We start from the raw sequence: 23,723 nt of genomic DNA on the forward strand, positions 1-23,723 counted from the left end.
AGAAACTTTAAGTCCAAGTTTCTATACATACACAAGAATTTACCTCCACCTTTTCATCTCCTGCCTGAATCCTATACTTTCTAAAATTAGAAATGGATGGAAAAGAAATTCTTAGACAGCAGAAACTTTTTAATTGTAATAAACTACAAGAAAAAAAGAATAGAAACCTGGGCTGCTTTTAGGGATCACACTTGGCTTTAGGAAAACCACACGTCAGTGGGAAGAATCTGATAATTAAACAAAACAAAAAGGGTGGCTATCTCCCAAGTCAGGCAGGAAATGTTTTAGGGCAGAGTTAAGTGGCTTCATAGACTTGGGCTAATGCTGGGCTAAGGTCCCAGCTGGCTCATCCCCAAAATGCAAGCTAATGACCCTCTGCAAAGACCATCCATTGCATGTTTCCATTTTTCTTTCTTCAACCCTTCAAAAGGAGTGTAGCTATCTCCTCTGGAACCTCCCAAAGGAGCAAACAGACCAAAAAAAGAAAAAAAAAAAAAAACCCTAACAAAATAGGTGTCAGATTGTCCGGGAAGAGCTGCCTGCTGATGGCTGTCTGTGAGACACTATTTACTAAAGGACAGGACTCTTCAGGAACTTGCTTCTCCAGTGAGGGCCTGGTCCACTGCTGCCCTTTCCGCATGAGTCAATCCATCCTACGTCCACAGCTTTCTCTGCGATGTAGATACTTAAGAGAAAAATGCTTGCAATGCTTTTTACATTTCTAAAATCAAGACCTAATGTTTCTTTTCTTCAGACTCACCCTAGAGTTCTCACAGAACATAGATCATTGTAGATCTCACTATCAGGATTCTTTAATCATGGTATTAAATTCTCTATTTGGGTGATTATCCTTTAGCTAGACCATGAGACTTTTAAGAACAGGAACAAAGTTTAGTGCTTAATTAATACAAAGTAAATAAAGAAAGGCAGTGCCCTGACCACTCCTCCCCGTGCGTAGCCATAGCCACTGTTCCACTTCCTAACTCTCAAAATTCTGTTTTATATCCAGATCTAGTCCTCTTGCATTTTTCACCTTAATTCTTTGGGCCTGTCCACTCCAGCTGCCCCGAATTACCTTCAATTATGTTAGCTGGAGTTAGTTTTGGATTCTTTTAGCCAGGAATGCTGACAGACATACAGTGGCAAGGGCTCAGCTGAGTTAGCAAGCTCAGTTAAATGAATAGGAACGAACAAAAAATGGTTCATAGGATCTGACAAAATATGCAAATGTAAGACATTTTATTTAACCCTAAACGTCAATTAGGACCTCTCTGTCTCTTGATATATGGGGAAAAATAACTGGAACCCCTCACTTCTACAGCCTGTGAAAAATCTGAAGCCTTCTCTCAGATTTCTAAAATTTCCCCAGAGCATTTATTATCTGCTGCCAAACTGTTCCTTTCAAGTGTCCATTTTCATCTGTGTACTGTCCCTTCAAAACATCATTTACCAAGACAGGAATGTCAACCATCTCACCAATTTATAAACACACACACACATTGACATAAAATATTCATTGTATAAGAAGAGGCAGTGTTGTTATATGACCTTGAGCAGATTATTTAACCTCTTTGTGTCTTAGCTGCCACACATCATATAATGGGGACAATAATAGTATGTGCCTCATAGGATTGTTTTAAAAATTAAAGGGGATGATACAAGTCAAGTTCATAGCTCATGATGACCTCACACATTCAACATAGGAAACTTTCAACACCCAATTCATAGCAATGCTAAGAAAGTTTTCCTGAAGGACTGGGTCCTCAGAGATGTCAGCACACTCACCACATCTGAAAGAAGAAAAAAAAAGATATGCAGTCTAGCTGCTCTCAAGTTCCTTACAACTACCCTGCAACTAATGTTTTGCTCCTTCCCAAGGAGAGCCCAGAATCTCCTTCTCTGAATCTTCTCTCTTGTCCAAGCTTCTCCCTCTCCTGTTCATTTTTCTCTATCTTCAGAGCAAGTAAAAGGATTCCTCCCCTGGGCCGGGGACCCAGGCTCTTCATCTCTCACCTTACATAGGCACTTTTCCAAGTGGAGACATCTCTTACCAAAGAAGAATTTCCAATTCGTGCTCTAAAAATGATAATATGTGTCTAGTTATATCGGTTTCTAGATCCTAATCGTTTACATAGTACCCTTGTGATTTTCTTTACATTCATTTAATGGATATGAAAATATACACAATATTTTTCTTTAAACATACTTTTAAATTTTAAATAAATTTATCTTAAAAGGAAATGTTGTTTCACTGCTGTAAATGGCAAAACAGTATTACTTGTTAAGAAGGCAACCTTAAATATTTGATTTTAAGATTAAAAAAAGAAGTTATTGGTATACTACCTAAATTCCTTATGTCTTACTAACAATGTATGGATCTTAATTTGGTAAGTGTGAGTCTAAAAGATCCTTTATTATGCACCCTCAGAGGCTTTATGAGAGGAAATGAGTGAAAAAGTCTAGATGTTATTAATATTGGAATAGGTGTGAGGAGAAATATATGTTTATGGGATCCAGTTAGAAAACTGACAGAGAGGATGGTCCAGAGATGAGATTCAGGGGCGTGATATCATCTCGTATCCCACACTGTTCCACAACACACAAGAATGGCTAATGTGCATGTAATTGAATTGTATTCTGCTGCTAGAATCTAATGCTGCTATAAATAAATGTTTAAAAGGCAGAAATGTTAGGAATCATAATATCTGAATTGTAACCCTAAAAAGTGCATTTTAACCAACTGATCTGGCTTGATAACAGTGTCTGAAATTTAAAATAATTTCATAATGTGTCACCATTAGTATTGTTCACTCTGGCCTTTTAATTAACAATAATAAAATTGAGATTCTCTGCATCTCACTGTCCTTTCCCCAAGCAAACAATTTCACAAACTTTTAGAAGAAAATTAAACACACAGCACCAACTTAAAAATCTGTGTTTGGTCCCCAAGATTCTTCACTAAGTCAGTGTATCTGGTAAAATAAAGTCCACAAGCTCTTGCTTAAGAGGTAAAATTCTTTCTTTTTCTTTTTTTTAAATAAAGTCATTTGTACATAGATCATAAATACATTTTAAAAATATGGAACGCTTCACGAATTTGTGTGTCATCCTTGTGCAGGGGCCATGCTAATCTTCTCTTCTCGTTCCAATTGTAGAGTATGTGCTGCCGAAGCAAGCACAAGAGGTAAAATTCTTTATGATGAAGTATACAGAGTCTTTCTGTATATCTATATGGACTAAAACACAATACTATTTGAAATATGTATATAGTAAAGCAATAACAAGCTGAGCAACAACCCACCACTAAGGGATTATATGAGACGTGGTGAGCCATGGTCTACCCTCAATTAATTCCCATGGCTGGGTGATAGTACATCTCACAATTCAAGTTATATTGCACTAGAGGGTCTCTCAAGAGATTTGACAGCTTCCTGTGGTCACAGCTTTCCACTATATCAAATACAGAAGCACGTGGCCCCTGATCTATACCTGAAACATACTCTCCTACAGGTCTTAAGTGTAAGGATGATAGCTCCTGTGGTTGTACCAGATATGTATTTTTCTTTTATGATCAGCGACTGATACCTAGGGATAGTCATCAGCCTCCAATGCCAATTCATTATTGAATAAAATTTTCTCTACACTATTTTCACTATTTGGTTGTTTTCAAGTAAAATGGTAAAGTAAAAAAGTAAAGACTTTTTCTTAAGCCTTTAAGAAAAGCATTCCATAGGAGTCTTTCTATTATTTCATCTCTAAGGTCTACAGAAAATTATAGGAAAACAAAACCAAATCAGAATCATTGAGCTTTATGTAACTATGCCATACAACTTATCCTGTCATGTGGTCTATTGACCTGGCTGTACAAAGAAGTGACAAACTAGAACCTGCTATAAAAATCTACCCAACTTTATACCTAAAGCTTAGATGTACAGGTAGATATTCTTAAGCTTTGTTTACCCCCATTTAATTACATTTTTCCTCATATTACACAGATGAATGTCTATTTTCAAACAGCATCTCCATAATGCAGATTTTTAGCATAGGCAGCTGGAAACATTTACAGCATATTACATTCATCTTTTAAACAGAAATGATAAAACACTAATGGTCAAACAGCACCACCATTCATGATTATATATGAAATATCAAAGAAATCTACACCCATTAGCTTTGTAACTCTACAAAAAATTTTTCAGAGACCTCATAGTACAAATGTCCATAATTTACAGCACAAGGTGCACAGAAGGGTAACATACCTCACATTAGCGTCCAGTTTGTCCATTACAGGAAATAGGCATGGGTGAGCTGGATGTCAGTGCCCACAGGGTCCTACACGGGGAGAAAAACAAAGATGTTAAACAGGAAAATAAGAGTCAAATATGGAAAGGCCAAAGACTTTGTATTAAGACTTGTTTTGCAGAAATATTTAATGAATGATAGATACTACAGCAAAAAGCTAACGGTATATCAAAGTCTGGTACAGAGAGTGTTGCAAAGGGTTTCTTTAGTTTCTGCTGATTTCCTGGTGATTAAAACATATGGGCATCTCTTTATACTCTATTATACTCCCTTTATTTGTTATTTTTTGTTTTTCAGAGAAACACAGCTTATTTCTGTGATCTGTATTAGGCCACCAGCTAATGAAAATAGGTAACTACATTATTAGGATTAAAATAGTACATTGTCTAAACTGGTTACTCATTCTGCTTTCTATGATGATTTTCAAAATTATTTTGTTTAGCCATTTTGAGGGTGGGTAATCATAGGTCCCTGAAAGAATAAATAATAGTAACTTTGGAGAACTCTGCCCAGCGGAAACACACACACACACACACATATACACACATGCATGCAAACACATGCACATACACTTTCTAGGGAGCCCATGGCTCCTTGAACTTAGGAATCCAGGAACCCCATGCTTATCCAGGAACGACAGCCTAAGAACTCCAAATTGAAGGAGAGTTAACTTTCAAATAACCAAAAGTTTCTCTAGCACAGATGCTGAGAGGATCTCACATTCTTAATGAACATGCGCTCACTGATCACAACCAAATCAACTCTAACTGTGCAAGTTTCATTTTTGCAAAATAATTTCTATGTTTTTTCATCACATTTGTTGTACAACCTTATGAATCAGGAAATGTAGAGGCAAGGCCTGCATGTTTCTCCCAGGGTTGCCCTAAATAAGTCCCTCTTTCTTCTGTACACCATCATTCACATCTCAGTAAACAGGAAAGATTGCAAGAGAAAATCTCTGGGTTCACTCCCAGCTCTGATATTCGATAGTTCCATCTGCTGGTTTTCTAATTGAATCTCACCAAGAAGAAACTCGAAATCTGTTTATCTACATAACAGAACCATGAACTCAGCCTGAGCCCTTGGATACCTTGGCCAGGGAAGACTAAACCCCTGTGGCTGTCAGCCAGGAAGGGAATGGCAGACCACCAGAGCTGGGAAGGACAAAGGAGACGGTGTTTTTCAACATTTGTTTTTCGGAGCCTGTAAGCCTAACATGAACTCCTGTGGGGATTTCTGGGGCTGGGGCAGGTACAGGGAAGAATTTGCCTGGTGGTCTCTGAGTCCCCGACCCTAACTTGAATCTAAGAAGCCTTATCTCCTATTTACTTTACATTTTGAATTTAGAGTAATATTTCATTTGATATACACAAGTACAAAGTTCTAACTATTGAAGGGACAGGGCTCAATCTTCTTTCCTCCTCTAAAATCATTCCTGAGGTGATCACATCCATCCCATGGCTTAAAATACAGTCTATTTACTGAAGACTCACAAAATTTTATCTTTAACTTGGGCCATTCCCAGACTCATACTGCCCACCTGACATCCCAAATTGGATGATTAGAAAGTATTTCGCAATTAACTCTTTGCCACCTCCAACATAAAAACCTTCCCCCAGAGTTCTCCATCTCAGAAAATGATCCCACCATTTATCTAGTTACTCAGACCAAAAACTTCCTCTTCTCACACCCTACAACCAAACTATCAGCACACTCATTCTCTCTCTGCTTTGAAAATGATTCCTTCACCTGACCGTTCTCATCACCTCTGGAGCTAGCACCTGGGTAAAAGCCACCATCTTCCTTCCCTGGAATATTGCCACCTGCCCCTCCCCACCTACCCACTGGAGCCCTGTTGCTCCACTCTTATCTCCTCTCCCACGGCAAATGAAAGGTTATCAGTAGAATGTAAGACAGGTCATTTCTAGCCTGCATAAAATCCTAGTGGTTTCCTGTCATTCTTAGAATAAAATCCAAACTCTTTATCATGGCCAACCAGACCCTACGTGATCTGGCCCCACTTCTCTTCAAATTCAGTGTTAGCCATGCCCCAATCCCTGCCCACTTGCTAACTGGGTTTGCTACTTTTCTTGGCCCTCACAGCAGGTTCTCATCCCAGAGCCTTTTCACTTGTCTCCTCTCCCTAAAATGCTACATGTAGATCATCCCTGAATTCCTTAGGAATGCTGCTCAGATATCACTTCCTGAGAGAAGTCACTCTCATCACCTAAAATTTCAGACCCAATTTTCTAAAAATGTCTACCCTCTTTCTCTGCTCTATTTCTTCTTCCTATAGCCCACTGTTTCTTCATTGGTGATCTGTCACCTTCACTAGAATATAAGCTTCAAGAGGGCACAGGACACTGTCTCTATCACTTACATCCTCAAGACTCAGAAAAATGCCTGGCATATTGTATTTTCTTTACAGAGAGATGCTGAATCAACTAAGTAATTCATTAGATTTATAAATGAAAAAACTGAGCCTTGGGAATTTGTGACTTTCCATCCCAGAGGACTACCCCATCTCAGAGTAGACTACTGTAAGAAGAAAAGAGAAACACCATTTTATCCTAATTAATTATCTCTACTAAGTGATAAGTGCTATATATTGTCCTTTTCCTCTTCTTTCAACCTCTGAGTCTTTATCTCCATTCTACAGATGAAGAGATGGAAGGTCAGAGAGGTTAATTGACTTGCCAACATCACACACCTAGCACCTAACCAACCTGGGGACAGAATCAAGGGCTGTGGATTCCAAAGCTCAAGCTTTTCCTCTTCCTTACATAATTCTTGTCATCAGGCCATACTTCCTCCCATTGGAGTAAAGGAGTTTCTGGATGAAAGTGAACATTTGCTATTATTTTCTGCTGACCATCTGTTTTATCTTTCTCTGAGAATAGTGTCTTGATTTTCCTTAGTTGAGCCACCTCTCCCCTGCCTCAATCCCTAGCTTCAGAGGTGAACACATGAGCAAGGCTGGCTGATCAGAACAGTCCATTCCTGGTCACAAGCATTCCTGAGCTCACTGATTGGATCAGGGAAAGTCAGCCATGAGACCTTTGCTAGAAAGAGCCTCTTTTTCCCCTGTTGTTGCTGAATAGTTTGAAACTGCTGGTGACCATCACACCAGCTCATGGGAAAAATTTGTCTGAGAATGAAATTAACCTAAAGGAAACCAGAGGTGCAAAACAAGGAATGTCAGTGTCTTGATTATATAATTTGAGGCTAAAGATCCAATGGTGCCTTAAGACAGTTTCATACTTGAACAACCTAATTATATGAGTCAACAAGTTCCTTTTTTCCCACCATAGCCAATCTGACTTGGGATCCAGCCATTATTCACAATGAAAAGAATCCTGAGTAATATACAGGAAAATCAATATTGTATTGTTATACAGATTAGAAGGAAAAATATGGAATTAGTAAAACCAGTTAAAAACTAGATAAAGTTCATCTCAGTGAAGTTTCATTTGAAAACATCACACAAGAAAAATCTTACACATTCACAGCAATATATGTTGTTATATTTTGTTAACTGTAACCCAAAGAATGAATTTAAAATGACTGCCATTTAACAAACCAGTGAGACAGCATGGATTTTGTTGCAGAGAAAAGAATACTAAGAGGAATAGGAGATTAGTACCTATCCTGATTTGATTAATTGATTATGGTCCATTATTTTCTGCAGTACTCACCAGGGAGAACTAATCAGAGCTGTGATTACAGGAGCATCTCTTGTTGTGAAGACTGTATAGGATAAGGGGAAAGTGGAAAGAACCAGATATTTTATCTTGCAAATGTATATTTTTCATTCCTTAACAAAACACTACCTACTTAGTTAAAAACACAATGGACTCAGAGCACCTCCTATCCTCCCATACAAGTTGTGTCACTTCTGAAAGTTCTGCCAACTCTCAGTGCAAAAAGACCTTGTGTTTATGTGTGTGTGCCTGTTAGTGTGTTTTAATGACAATGCACTGTGCCCTGTCACCTGGTGTGAGGGACAAGAAGCGATTCTCTCCCCACTGATCTCCTTCAGAGAAACAGTCCTAGATCTTCAGAAAAAGACCATAGCAAGTTCTGGAAAAGGGATGGACGAGTGAGTCAAACAAACCCATCGACCACTGTGAGGTACAAATGCTTATTCTCTCATGACGACGGCAAGCTCAAACCACTAGAACTGCTCAAAATGTTTGGTCATTAAAGTAAAATTACAGCAACATACAACTCTGTAAGATTCCTTTCAGCTTCATTTCCTTGATGGTCATACTCAGACATTATCTTTCCTTAAAAGAATAAGAGGAAAAAGAAAAGACCATCCTGTTTATGCCACCCAATGCTGATGCCAAACGCTGAGTTTTCTGGCTTACCAATTTTAAGGACAAACACGAAAGGTAAGTGCATCCCATCTTTACCCTTGTTTTTTGATTCAGAATACTCTGAAATATTGCTGTGGAACAGTCGTTAATGATTAACAGGAGGTGTGTAGTTGCATCTCTATTATAAGACGTATGAGCACAGGGCTCACCTGCAAATAGTCCACACCTATTGGAATGAAATATCAATGTAGTTTGGTATACAGCCAACATCTGCCAGCCTGGAGCTTTGTCATAACCCCAGGTTGCTTTGCTGTGCTTTGTTTTGCTTTCTTTGCTTTTCCTTGCATGGACAGATATTCATGCATAACTATGCTTGGATTGACCACGTTTCTTTATAGGGTATGCCTACATGGGTTAAAATTCTACAACAAAGGGCAGATCCTAATACCTTTGTCTTGGACAAATGTCAGGAATAAGTAAAATATTATTGAGTAGGCAAATCGAGGCTGAGAGCCTGACATAAAAGAAAGAGCACCAGAGTAGTCACTACTCTGGTGAGTAGTCACCAGACTGGGTTCTCAGCCTGATCCTGCTGCTCATTCTCTGTTCCTATTCTCAAATGCATCTATTTACCAGTCTCTGTCTTCCCCAACTGTAGAATGAAATGGGGCAGAGTAAATAAAGGGAGAAATTTTAAGTAATTAGTGTTTCTCAAAAGTTAAAGGAAATTCATACACTGTCTCAAACAGGTTCTACCTACCAAGCAGGTAGAACCAAAGAGAATGAACTGTTCAAATGCTTGTTCTTTGCCTCGTCACCCTACCTAAACTTCCACCAACCATATGCACCAAAACCACACAATCGTACTAGGATCACACAAAGAAGCAACCAAAAAACAGTTTTATACATTGCATGATGATTGTGATTTCTTAGTACTCTGAGCTCTCTTCATCTTCATTGTAAAAAAAATAAATAAATAATAATAATAATTGGATCATATGAAAAATTGTAACTGAACAAAACTCTCACTAAGTGGAAGAAAAGCTTATCCTCCTTGGCTAATATCCAAGTAAGGATTCTTTTTTTCTGAGAAATATCTGGAATTTATAGTGTGCTGTCTTGGTGATTTTGTTTTAATCTCAATCAGCTGATATGGGCTCTTTAGAAATATTTCTGTCCTATAAAGCAGTCTCCTCCGAAAACCACATTATTTGTTTATCTAGGTGTCTGAATTGCCGTATTACAGGTAAAAATGTGTACAACTCATTTAAAAAAGCCGATGTTATACAAGCTGGCTCTTTTTAGGGCTGGTAGACTAAATGACATTTGAACAAAGTTATCTAGAAATATTTAGTTCTAAATAAAAAGCTTCCAGCCGTTCCATTTCCATAACTGAAAATCATATACTGAAGCCAATTCAATTACACTTGAGGTACCCCTATGCTGATATGTACAATTAGTATACGAAATAGCTTTTAACATTTTTCAAAATACCTAAAGAAAAATATTCGTCCTGGGTAAAATATATTTCTCAGCAGGTAAGTTTAGTGCCTTTCTCAAAAAATTAATATTTAAAGCAGCCCTTAAATAATGAAAGCATATTTAAGAAGCATACTCAATCTATCTTTTGGGGGGAAATATGGATTATAGGAAAAAGGATGGAGAAATGTGAACTTCCATTCCATGTAGCTCTGAATGAACAGAGCTAGAGTATTTCTAGAAATCAGATTTTTTTTAAAGGCAGAGATTGTTTTTCCCTTCAAAGAATTAGGAGAACAACATTACAACAAATCAGATCCACGTAAGGGTGGATCTAGGAATTTCATGAAGAAAAGAGAAGATTCGGGAACATTTATTCATGTACTTTTGGAATCACTTGGTTAACATCTCACTCCCTGTTTGACCACAGATTCCACAAGGAAAGAGATATAGCATATGACCAGCAAGGTCATATATGTTGAGTGAATGGCCTGGCATGGCCTAATACTTGTCCTTGATAATTAAGGAAAGAATCAATCTTGTCTTTATGGCTCCAGAGGAGAGACAGGCAGAAGGCTCAAGAGAAGTCCGAGACTCACCGTGAGGCAGATCATGCCCATCAGCAGAGCTGTCCAGTTATCAACCTGTGTGCCTTGGCAAGCAACAGGCTCTGCCTCAATGGGGAGGCTCAAACAGAGGCCAGAGAGCCATCAGTAGGTCACACTGGAGAGAGGAGGCAAGTCTCAGATGATTCTGAATACTGATGAAATCCAGGAACGCAGTGAGAGCAGAACTAAATAAGAGACTGTTTATCTTATGGGAGAGCAGTGGTTTTCAAGTTTATGCATGCATAAGAATCACCTGGAGGCTTGTTAAAACAAAAATGCTGGGGCCTGTTCCCACGTTTTTTATTTAATAGGTTTGAGTGGACAATCTGTATTCCAACAAGTTCACAGATACTGCTACTGCTGATGATCCAGAGACCACTCTTTGAGAACCACCGCAGCAAAACATTGATTCCCCAAGTGTGGTTCTCATCCCACCAGAGAAAGAATGTGATAATTAGGCAGTAGGTAGCTAGAGCATTAAGCACCATCAGATCATATGGTGAAAAATGTGTTCTCTTTCCATTTTCTATTTTAATCACCATTGTTTATGTTGATGAAAAAGACTCAAAAAGGTGTTAGCTAATCTTTGAAAACCTTACTCTTCTTTGCTAATCTCTCTTTTACAATAAAGAACATTAAGTCTCAGGCTCACAGTCTTTTTCTAGAAATGCTATTGTCTTATTTGGAAAACCCTAAGAACTCCAAAAACTCCATTTTCAAGAATGCTATTGTCTTAGTTGGAAAACCTTCAAGGTGAGGACTAAATACTTACAGTTAATTTGGCAGATGTGGGTACACTACAAGGAAGTGATGGTACAAGAGAAGGAAGAAGAATCAGCCAGTAAGATCTTAAAAATGGTACTTAAAACATATGCCTTAGGATTGTCCCAAAGGGAGAGGGGACTAGGATGTTGATACTCCCACATTCATCTTTTTTTAGTTAAAGCTATCAATAGGAGAGCACGAATTTCCAAGTACCACCAATTCATTGTATTTATGTAAAGGAGATTCCAATAGACTGAGGGCAGCCCTCCCAAAATGATGGGCAGCTGGTTTACTCAAATAGTGAGGTGATCTTCTGGAAAATGAGAGGAACACCAAGACTGTCTGTTCCGGCTCGTTAGCTGAAACTTAATATATTGTTTTGTGTGTGTTGCATTTATTTTTACACTTCTATTTCTTGCAGTTAGCACTGGTTTCCACTTAAATTTTTGTTTCATTCTAAAATAAATTTATTTAAGGACAATTAATTGATCTAAAGAAAAATGTCACACAGCTGATGTTCCAGATGGTATGAAAAGGTGGCAAGAATTGCAAAGGGGTAATATTTGAAAGTTGAGGAATGCTGGCACAGTGGCTTAAAAAAGGAGTCAGCATGTTTTGAACTTTTTTTTAGTAAAGGGTTAGTTAGCAAATATTTTAGGCGTTTCAGAGCATAAAGTCATGGTCAGAGCTACTCAACTCTGCTGTGCAGTGTAAAAAAATCCCCAGAGAAAACATAAATGATGAGGCTGGCCGTGTCCCAATAAAATTAAATACATGGACATTGAAATTTAAATTTCATGTAATTTACACTCATCACAAAATATTTCTGGATTTTTGATTTTTTCTAACAATTTAAAAATGTAAACATTATTTTTAGTTTACAGGCAACATAAATAGAGGCAGTGGGCCAAAGAATTTGCCAACCCTGAATCTGCCCTAGTTCCATCAAGTACCCATATGACCCCCAGCACATTATTTAACTTTTTTAGCCTCAGTGCCCTCATCTGTATAAAGGGGATAAACATAATATCAATCTTACAAAGTTGATGCAAAAAATAAATGAAAACGAATACTTATAAAACAGGTGCTCAGCAAATCAACAAAAAGATATTAGCCAGCTGTTGCAACAAGGTAAACTCCAGCTTCTCAAGGTCCAATCATTGAAGGCTCAATATTTCCCGCTCTGCTTCACCACAAAGGTAGCTATGCCTCCGGAGGCCTGTCTCTTCTGCTTTGGAATATGATTACAGAAATGGTTCCTCTTCTTTCTGGGAGAGGTCCCTGAAGGCTGAGCCTGAGAATGCCTTAAAAAGTCTTGTCATCACTGATTTCGTAGTGGGAATAGATCAAATCAATATTCACATTCCATATACAGTAAGTCTTTATAATTAGTGAACCTTGCAAAATTATGCTGCTGAGAGCAGTGGTTCCCAAACCTTAGTATACCTATACCTCTTTGCACTTACAAAAGTGAAGATTCAGAAGGCACCTCACTGAAAGCATTTCTGAATCCGTAGGTTCAGCAATCTGCATTTTAACAACCGTTTCAGTAATTCCGATAAAGATGATTCCTGGAGAGCAGTTTGGGAGATGGTACAAAGATGGAGTACGATCCACTCGGGTGTGCAACCCTTTCAGCAATCCTCTTTAACATTTTTCCATATCTGTTTAAATGCCTTATTGGCTGAGAAACCTGGATTACAGTATTTGCTGTGCAGGCCAAGAGAAAAGTCTCTGCCAGTGTATTTACCTCTTCTGTCCTCACTCTGCTATTTCTTCTGAGCCTTCTGGATTAGGAAATAGTTTATACAGAATTCTCTACTTCAGATATCATGTGCTGATTATCACATCTAATTAAATATGCCAGTGCAATCTCAAAGGACATAGGCGATTTACAACTTCTTAGATGGAAATTCTTGAGCTAAATCTGCATCTTTCCTAGACTAATAAAATGTCACCTCCCCAAAGGCTACAGCCCACTCTCTCCTCCCAATAGTGTCTAAACAACCCCTGAAGTGGGAGGGATGTGCCCACAGATCTCAGAGGGGCCTATTTAACACAGATGAGAGGGCTCCTGGAAAAAAGCAGGACACGTTTTTTACAACTGAGACTAAGCACGAACCCTTCACACACATTACCTCATTTCATCTTCACATCACGCTGAGAAGGGGTACCGCAATTCTCCTCATTTCAAAAATGAAGAAACTGAGGCACAGAAAGGGAGAGTTGCCCAAGCCCACTCAGGCTGTGGCTCCAGAGCCAGACCTATAACCATTGAGCTACCCCACAAAGAGGCCAGGTCTCAATGGTCCCCTCAACCAATTTTCCTAGCTTGATTTTACTAACTAGTTTTTAGTAGCTCTTCAAAACCTCTGGTCTGTCTACTAGCACTCGAAAGAGGATACATCTTCAACCAAAGTACGACTTTGCCCTTAGCATCAGGTCACTTAGAGTTCCTGGATTGTGTCTCTAGACTCAGGTTCCCAGCTGTTCGATGTGGTTACAATACCCAGCCCGTCTGCCTTGCAGAGCAGCTGCTACTCAAGAAGTCAAAGAAGATATGTGAAAGTCCTCTGAACATTGCAAAAAGTTCTCTAAAGTGGTAACTTCCCAGCCGGTCATTTTTCATACGTTAGTTTTAGTTTTTCAGTTTCCAAAGGCTTTATTGCTAAATATGCTTTAGAAAATAATAATCCACCCTACTGCTTCCAAGTCAGCGGAATGAAGATCTGTGTATCTGTGTCCAGGGACACACCAAGCAGTGTTGAAGGGGACTGCTGTTTTGTCCACCTTTTATTCATAGACCCAGTCAGAAGCACAGAGCTTGGAGTCAACAGATTCTTCAGGCTTAAACCACAGGCTGGTTTCTTTTCTGGCACTTTTTATGGAGTCGCTTCCATGAATGATGCCCCTGCCAACTTGAATGCAGAAGTCCCCATGAAAGGAGCCTGGCTTAGACCCCACTGCACTGGTTTCCCCAAGCATCACTCGGCCTGTCTTCACCACATTCAGCCTCTCCCAGACCATGACCACAACAGGGCCTGAGTTCATGTACTTCACCAGTCCAGGAAAGAATGGGTGGTCTTTCAGGTCAATGCAATGCTGCCTCAGGTGTTCTCCGAGGCCTGAAGGACCTTCATGGCCACCAGGTGGAATCCCTTCTGCTGGAAGCCCTTGATGTTCTCGCCCACCAGGCCACACTGCATGCTGTCCAGCATGATGGAGGTCAAGGTGCACTGGAGGTTGGCCATGGTCTGAGAGGTTGGTGGGGCTGGGTGGTAGCTATGTTGGGGATGCTCAGATCTGGGGTGACCACCTGCCCCAGGAGCCACTGGCAGAGGACCATACATTATTTTAAATGTTGAAAAGGAAGAGTGTATTCCTTTTATGAAATCATCTGAGTCAAAATTAGATTTTACAGACGTCTGAGGTAGGTTGAAAGTACCCAACCTGAAGCTCTTTGGGGTGGGTAAGAAAGTGGTTTGGGGAGTCAGACTGCCAGTGTTAAGTCCCAGCTCAGTCACGTCCTCATGAATGACCTAGGACAAGTCGTATCACGTGTCTTGGTTTTGGTTTCCCCATTATGAAAATGAGACTAGGAAACAGTAATAGCTAGAAACATGACAAAGCAACTCTAGTTAAGTGTTAGTTGTAGAACCTCCTTGGTGAGTATATGGGTGTTCACTGTATGATTCTTACAACTATTTCCCTAAACACGTATTTTCATAATAAAATATTGGGAAATAAACTTTTTAAAAAAGGGCAACAAGAGAGTTTGTACAAAAGTTAGATGACATACAGAGCTCCCAGCAATGTCAGTGGTGCTTGGCATCACTGACATTGGATCATTTACTGTGGAGGTAGGAGAAGGGACAAGATGATGGGTCTCTCCAGCTCTTAGGATTTATGAGTCAGAGCTGTGCTAGGTGAGTCAGAAATGGGACATGCATAAGCAGAGAAGCCAGGCCACATGACACAGAAACCAGATGCTCAGAGAAGAGCTGGGATGTGCCCACTGCAGGGTCAAAGTCCAAGAGATATACACAATGGAATAGGACCCTAGAGATAAGCACAATGGAGGAATAAGGACCCTTCCATAAAGAATGCCTAACGTGGGGGAATCTTGAAAATAAAGGGAGATTGTCTTTCTTACATGCAACATCATGCATTTCTCTGTTGAACATTCCTTTGGGAGAACAAAACTACTGGCTTTGGAGTCAAAGTTGAGTCCAAATTCTATCTTTGCTGCCCTAGTTGTGTGACAGTAGGGGACATTCATTCAAGCATCATCAGACCACTTGCCACAGGGAAAATCTACCACAACCACAAGGGTGAGTCTGGGGCAATTACATTCCTGCTATGATTGTCTTGGCATAAATGATTAAACCAAGCAGATTTCCTTTCGTTAGAACTTGAACTGAGGAGAACACACTCTTGGAAATGTGCCCCACTAATGGCAGAGCAATGGGGAACTGGTCATGAACCACCTGGAACTGAGTTCTCTAGAGGGGTCTGGTTCCTTAAATCCATAGGAAAAGCCCCATCATCCTTCCAATAAATTCCAACTTTTGCTTAAACAAGCATATGTTAGCTTTCAGTATGTATAATCAAAAAATATGTTTACTAATACAACTAGCCTTCTAAGCAACATAAGAGTTTTCTTAAAGTTTGTAGGCCTTAGTTTTCTCAATTATAAATAAGAGAAATAATGCTTTTCTCACGGGTTGTTAGAAAAATCAGACTCCTAAGTGCATATGGCAAACATTCAATGAGTATTATTTGAATTGGATCTGAGTTTCAGGATAGCTAGATCTTTCTGAGTAGGTAATCAGAGGCCCCTTGGCTTGATGGAGGATGTGTGGTCATACAAAAAACAAAACAAATCAAAATATGCCGATAGTCAAGAAAAAGGATGGAGTTGTTCAAATTTGAAATTTGGTTTTAAAAGAAACTTTCTGATTGAGATTTGAAAGATGTAATCCATTACACAAAAATGTGCAGACTTGAATTTCTGTTGGCTTTCTCCATTGTGCTAAGTGGATTTGGAAGAGGAAAGAGTAAAAAGCAACTACAGAAGAAACAAAAGCTGATGGACAGATAATATAGCTTCCTTAACTTCAGAGAGACTCATCAGAATTTATTGGGCAGTAGACATTAAAGGCCTTTTGATTTGGATTATTCTATGAGTAATTAAGGAGTTTGTCACCCAAATTAAGTCTGCAGTGAGGGTGAGAAGAGACAGGGAACATGACAAGATCTAAGATGAGAAGTAATCCAACCTAGAAGTACAATCGATGAGAAAAAGCAAAGGTTTTCTGAAACTCAAAATGAGAAGCAAAGCTTAGAGGCTTAGTGGGAGATGTCAATTCATGCTTAGTAGTTATTTCTATCTTGCTTCAGTCCTGGATTCTCATTAATCCAAATGTTTAGTTACCTTAAAAATAAGGTATATATTCAGTTTAAAAAGTCCAGGTGGCTGGATTGTAAGCTTTATTTTAGTTATTCAAGTTTTAACTCAATGGTTCTCAAATATTTCCTGAAGAGATGGTCCGCACATAGAGAATATTTTATAAAAACTTGTAATCAATATGTTTTAAATAAAGGTCCATTAAGTTACAATTCCCATTGTTCCTCTCTATGACTTTAAGGGCAACTTTTGGGACACCCTGTACAGTAGTGGTTCCATGATCAGCAGCAGCACCTGAGAGTCCATTAGAAATATAAATTTCTAAATCAGAAACTTTAGTGGTGGAGATTAACCATTTTCTTTTCAGCAAGCCCTATAGATGATCCTGTTACGCAACAACAAGTTTGAAAACCATTGTCTTTTTTTTTTTTCTTGAGACGGAGTCTCACTTTTTTGCCCTTGGTAGAGTGCCATAACACCATAGCTCACAGAAAACTCAAACTCTTAGACTCAAGCGATTCTCTTGCCTCAGCCTCCCAAGTAGCTGAGACTACAGGAGCCTGCCACAACACCTGGTTATTTTTAGAGATGAGATCTCACTCTGGCTCAGGCTGGTCTCGAACCCATGAGCTCAGGCAATACACCTGCCTCAGCCTCCCAAGTGTTAGAATTACAGGCGTGAGCCACTGCGACCAACCGGCCTGAAAACCATCATCTAAACCAAATCACAAGGCTGGCAGTGCCTGTGGTTCAAGTAGTAGGGCGCTGGCCCCATATGCTGAGGGTGGTGGGTTCAAAACCCAGCCTCGGCCAAAAAAAAAAAAAAAAAATCACAAGGCTTATAAAGCCAGGACTCTGCCATTTATTCACCAGCAGCTTCCAAATCTGTGGATTCATGGATGTAAGGTCTTAAAATAGTCAACCTTCTCAGGCTTGCCATGAGTTTTCTAGAGCAATAGTATTTGGGACTGTAGTCATTCTTACTGTGTCTGACTATATGGAAGGTTGTCTGATCAATACTATGTAAACCTGTTCAATGGCCATTCACCCTGTACTTTCATTTCCCCCTGTTCAAATGTGTACTACTTTCTACAGCCTCAATAATATAGATAGTATCAGAAGTCAACAGCATGCCGAAAGAAAGAATTAAAGCACAAGCCGAGAAGAATAAGGAGAGAACTGATAGAACTTTAATTCTGGTGAGAAAAGTTTGATTGATGGCAGGAAAGAGTTAAGGAGGAAGGAAACGTCTTGTTCCCTGTTTGCTCTGGTTCACTATCCATCCCCACCCCTGCTCATCCCCCTTTCTAGGACCCACCTCTGCAACCACGCTTCTCACTGTGCATGTGTCTTTCAGATATCTCTGAATAACAAAGAAGGGGAGAAGATGTAAATAGACAGAGATAAATCATAACTCACAACTTCATAGTCTCATAGGCAGACTTGGAGTGAGGATATCTAAGATCTTGTCCACCTCGTAATGCTGAGATCTCATTCATAAAAGGCACTGCAGGACGGGGTACAGAGCATGGACTCTGGAGTCAGACAACACACAGTCCAACCCCAGCTCTCCTGCTCAATAGCTGAGGGAAACTGGACATGTTATTTCACCTCTTTAAGTTTGAGCTACCTCATTTTTTAAATGAGGGTAATAGGAGTATCTCTCCCACAGGATTCCTAATGAAGATTAAATAAGATCATCCCCATACAGCATTTAGAACTGTGCCTGGCACATATCAAGCGCTGTGTGGATGTGAGCTACTAGGATTCTTATTATGTTGCCTCTGAAATGCTTCTCAGCATTCAGTGGCATCTTGAGCCTTTCCAGGCGTAGCCACAAGGCAGTGAAAAACCAGGAGGGATCAAGGTATATGTCTGAGGGTGGCAACAACACAGCTATCCATCTACTTATTAAGGTGTTTCTGCTCAAGGCTACAACACTTGTGTTTGAATTACGGAAGTGGTACCCAACTGAGGGGGTAGAACAAGAGGAGGATTATGCCACACTGAGGGACATTTAGTAATCCCTGGACACATTTCTGGTTGTCACAAACTGGGATTGCTACTGACGTCCAATAGGTGCCAGGGATGCTGTTGAACATTCTAGGATGTACAGGACAGTCCCCACAAAAAAAAAAAAAAATGCTCAAAATGTCAGTGGTGCCAAGGAATTCTGAATTAGAGCATGATGTGGAGTTATCCTAATAAGGCTTGACACATCTTTTCAATTTTCAGAAAGTCCACAGTATGGAAAATTCTGGCACATGATAAGAGGTGAGCATGGGTGACCTCTAAAACTCCTCCAACTCAAAAGTTTCATTAGTGTATGCAGCTGACCTTCAACCTCAAACCTAAGTCAATTTCACTCTTTACTCCTTTGCCTATTTTCTTTCCCTAATAATAAAATGGACTGCTAAGGAAGATGTTTAAATATCAGAAAGTAACCATCAGGCAGTAGGTGAAATGTTTCTTGCTAAAACAAAGAACTTCAATGGCAATCGAAGAATTTTAGAGCTAGGAAATCCCTTAGAAAATGATCTATCAATTTGATTCCAGCTGAAATCATTCTTCACAGATGAAGAAACTGACATAGAAAGGCAAAGAGACTTGATCTAGGTCACATAATCCTACAACTATCATCCAGATTCTTCTTCCAAAGAACTTAGATAACAGACAGTGATAATATCAAGGGGTCTTCCCTTCATGCCTTTTCTTCCCATATTTTCACTAATCATAGTCTGTACCTCCTCCTATTTCTAAAAATCCCTAAATATGCACTTTCACCTGATAAGGTGGTGACAGTGAGAATAAAAAGGAAAGAAAAATTATACTGAAGATTAGAGGAAAAATAGACGAAACCCGCCTGTTGATGAAGCTGTGATAGCTACTGATGACGGGAGAGGAGACATGAAAGGTGACTTCAGCCTCTGGCCTGGGTACCTGGTGGTGATCGACAACAGACGGAAGAATCAGGCAGTGGTTTGGGGTAGCAGATTCTTTGCGTTGGGTGCCAGGTTCTATCTTCTGGTATGTGAAGTTGGGGAAGGAGATAAGGGGATGAACAGACTTAGAGCAGCCAAGGAGAAGGAGGGCAGAAGAAAACGCATTCGGTGTTTTGACTGTAAATCTGCTGTAGCCCCTAAAAGGCTTTCGTCAGGAGTGAAACCCACATAATTCAGAGGAAGGGAGGCACTACTGCCCTCTGAGCCCCTGACCTCCCTCTGCCCCACAAGGGCTGGGCTAACCATCCTCTGAAGCACCTGCTAGCTTGGATGTGCTACAGTTCTCCTAGAGATGAAATGATGATCATCACTATACTGTATTATAATAATTATAATAAACATATTTCACATGGGGAGAGAATGCAAACATAAGAGAGAAATTAGGATAAGAATACATGAGGGAAAAAACATAAGATTAAAAACTGACTTTAGAATGCTGCAAAACCTGTTTACTTTTTACCATTGTTTCTTCCCACCCTCCTATACAGTATTTCCTAAGGGAGAGCAGCTTCTCAGAACTCTGTGGGTCTCATCCCTGTCCTGACTTTTTCCTTGTTTCTAGGGCACCACATCTGTGACCAGTGTCTTTTTCCTTCACCGCCTGTGCTCACCAGCAGCACACAGCAACTTCTCCTGGTCACTGATGCTCAAGTTCCATTCAGGGGACTAGGCAAAGGTCAACTACTGCCCTTCAGGGTCCTCACAGCTTTATGACCCAGCAATAGAAGACAGAGGGAGCCAATTTACATCAGCATCTTTCCATCAAAAACCGTCTTTCATTCATGCCAAACCTGTACCCTTAGAAACATTTTTTCCTCATTTTAGTGAACCAAACGGGAATCAAGCCAAGATTGTCTACTAACATTAAACTCGAGGAAGATGAGCTCACACTTCTGACTTTTTCACCCTTGCCATCTGTCACTTCCCTGTATCAACAGCCACTTCTTCCAAAGGCAACTAACAGCGCAGTGCCACACACAGGGTAGCAAGCTGAGAGGAAATGCTTCTTAAACTGGGACTGGGATTCTGTGAAAGGAGACACAAGATGATTGCTAGCGCTGGCAGGGGCCGGGAAAGCTTCATACAGCAAGCACGGCGGACCCACAAAGACGCACAGGTAGATGCTCAGGACACATTATCTCCTATCTCTCTCTTACACGCGCGCACACACACACAGAGTGCACGCTCTCGGTTACACATCCCAGACCGACCACAGATACATGTATCAAGTTACACACGGCTATGAATGCACAGCCTGTGTTCTCTCTCTCTCTCTCTCTCTCTGTCTCATACTCTCTACACACACAACCACACACAGCCTCATATAGTCAGTGAACACACATGCAGTTTCACAAGTACTTACATACACAAGCGCAGGGCTCCAGCCCCGAACCCGCAGTGGTCCCAGGCGGGAACCGTCCTACACAACCCGCCAGCCCACCTACACCCTGAGCCGCCAAGCAGCCCACCCTGCGGCACAGCCGGGTCTCGGGAGTCCGGAGCCCACAACCACCCTCCCTACCCCGTCGTGCCGCCCGCCACTGCGGCGTCCCCCGACACACGTGGACTCCGGCGGTCCCGACCTCTGGGCGCACTCGCTGCACTTACCCGCTGCTAGAGGCGAGGTCGCAGCGGCCACCTCCAGCCGCCGAGCCGAGCTTCTGCCGCCGCTAGCGCTGCCGCTGCGCTCCCAGCCGCTGCCTGCGCCCTCCCCGCCGCCCCCTCGGGTGCCGGTGCCGGCTCCAGCCCCCGCGCTGGGGGCCGGCGGGAGCTAGGCGCGGGCCGGCGCTGCGGGTGCAGGACCCCAGCCCTGCTCACCTAGGAGCACGGCGCATCGTCCTTCTCCCCGACTGAGGCGGAGTCGGCGGGCTCAACAGCCCCCAGCCCGGCGGTCCCCGCTGCCCTGCCCGCTGCTGCCTCCACTGGGCGCTGCGGCCCGCGGGGGCGCAGCCTCGGCAGCCGGCGCACCGAGGAGTGGGCGCGGAGGAGGGCTGCAGGGATCTCACCCCTATGGGCTGACCAGCGTGCGCCCTGGCTGGCCAGAGCTCTGCCCATCCGACGAAGGAGGGAGGGAGCCCAGGGCTCCCTGCGGGCTGCTGGGTGACCTTGGGCGAGTTTGTTAACCTCTCTGAGTGCCCATTTCCTCTATGCAAAGATTATGAATATGAAAGGGTTTACAGTGTCTGCGCCGGGTGAAATCCTACTCCTGTATAGCATACTTCCTTCTATGCCTCTGACTCTGCCAGGCAAGGGCTGGTTTGGGAGCAAGGTTCAGAGTGAGCGCTTTCACGCCGGTTTCCAGAAGCAACGTTGTTTCCGTTTATCTGAAGTCTTCCTTGTTGCCTTGGACAACACTGTTTTTATTAGACCACTGTTGCCTTGCCTGATGGAGAATCAGCCTGTTCTCCCAGCTTTGACCGCCTGTGACCTTGAGCCTGTGATTAGACTGATGCCAAGCCTCGGTGCTCTCCTCCATAAAATAGGTGTAAACTTGAAGTTGTGTTGCGGCTTACAAAATCCCCTGCCTGTGTGTCACTTAGTAAGTTACAGTGCCTGTTAGGAATTGTGACAGAGTGAAAAATATTTGTCCTTAACACATCTGAGGAGGCCTCAAATTCCAAAGATGCAACAATTCAAGAGTTAAGTCGTGTTGGGAAAGGGTAAGGGAGTGCAGGGCACAGGGAAGAGGTCACAGGGCCTACTGGGCTAATGGCTCACCCCTCAAGGATCACTGAGGCCTCCTGAAGGCTACACAATAGACAAGCCATGGACAGTGACTACTGAAACCAAATACATCTTCAAGACAATCTTAAAAATTATCTTAACAATTGTGAGCGCATGTCCAAGTGACCCGGACATTTAAAGTGACCAAGTCATTCACACCAGAAGCCCCTGAGTTGTTTCCTCTCTCTGTTTCTCTGTTGATGTTCCAGTCTTTCATCCCCTCTTTTTTTTTTTTTTTCCGCCAAGCTCTACCTGTTCTTCATGGTGGTTTTTCGCCATCTTTCTCATACTCTTTCTCTGTTCTTTTCCTCTCTTCCCACCTCAGTACCTCTCCAGTCTACATCTCTTTTCTTTACTGTCTCCATGCCCAGTGTCTGTCTCCTCTCTCTCTTAGCCAAGCCTATTACATCTCTCCCTGAGTGTATGCCTCCTCTACCTCAGTCCCATCTTCTACCTCAGTTCTCAAGCGGAATCATCACTGATACCTCCACCTCTGTTCCCTTCCTCCCTCTCTCCCCCCAACCAGTTGTCAGTTCCCAGGGAATGTATTCCCACTCTGTCATTTGCTTCTGTCCCTTTCTTCTTATTTCCCCTGGACCTAATCATATTTTTCTGGAATCATCACAGGTCGTCTAACTGGTTTCTTTCCCTCCAGTCTATCCTCCTCCCTGATGGCAGCAAATGTCACTCTTTGCTCTAAAACCCTAATGCCCATGGGTTTGAGGGAGCTAAAATCAGCTCCCCAAAGATTTCTATGTCCTAATCCCAAGAACCAGTGACTACATTACCTTATATAGCAAAAACAACTTTGAAGGTGTAATTAAGAACCTTGAGATAGGGAGATTATTGTGAATTATACAGGCGAGCCCTTAAAAGTGTTCTTGAAAATAGAAGAGAGAGGCAGATGAGGTCAGAGTAGTCGGATATGAGGAAGACTTGACCAGCTGTTGCTGGCTTTGAAGAAGGGGCCATGACCAAGGGATGCTGAAGGTCCTAAGAAGCTGGAGAAGGCAAAGAAACAGGTTCTCCCATAGAGTCTCCAGAAAGGAATGCAATGCCCCAGACACCCTGAGTTTAGATCTATGTCAGACCTCTGATCTAGAGAATTATAAGATAA

The 23,723-nt window shown here is 41.4% G+C and overlaps 1 protein-coding gene, 1 non-coding gene and 1 pseudogene across 4 annotated transcripts in view; all 3 read right to left on the reverse strand.

The window, feature by feature from the left end:
* Positions 1-21,938, reverse strand: part of HTR4 (5-hydroxytryptamine receptor 4) — a 231,763-nt gene extending 209,825 nt beyond the window's left edge. Inside the window, exons 1-2 of one of the 3 annotated variants that reach the window (XM_053567300.1) lie at positions 21,491-21,742; positions 4,260-4,332 (exon numbers count right to left, since the gene is read on the reverse strand). In XM_053567300.1, the coding sequence (XP_053423275.1) occupies positions 4,260-4,285 (26 nt within the window). In that variant the 5' untranslated portion in view covers positions 4,286-4,332; positions 21,491-21,742. Of the gene's footprint in view, positions 1-4,259; positions 4,333-21,245; positions 21,382-21,490 lie in introns of those variants that run through there. The other 2 variants (XM_053567298.1, XM_053567299.1) reach the window with 2 other exon arrangements.
* LOC128569357 (U6 spliceosomal RNA) lies at positions 3,074-3,179 on the reverse strand. The gene has a single exon (XR_008375320.1). It is a non-coding gene; the product is annotated as a U6 spliceosomal RNA (small nuclear RNA).
* LOC128569172 (putative nucleoside diphosphate kinase) lies at positions 14,267-14,724 on the reverse strand (annotated as a pseudogene).
* Positions 21,939-23,723: the final 1,785 nt, after the last annotated feature.

The sequence above is a fragment of the Nycticebus coucang genome, chromosome 17, assembly GCF_027406575.1.
Source record: "Nycticebus coucang isolate mNycCou1 chromosome 17, mNycCou1.pri, whole genome shotgun sequence".
Classification (NCBI taxonomy): Eukaryota; Metazoa; Chordata; class Mammalia; order Primates; family Lorisidae; genus Nycticebus; species Nycticebus coucang.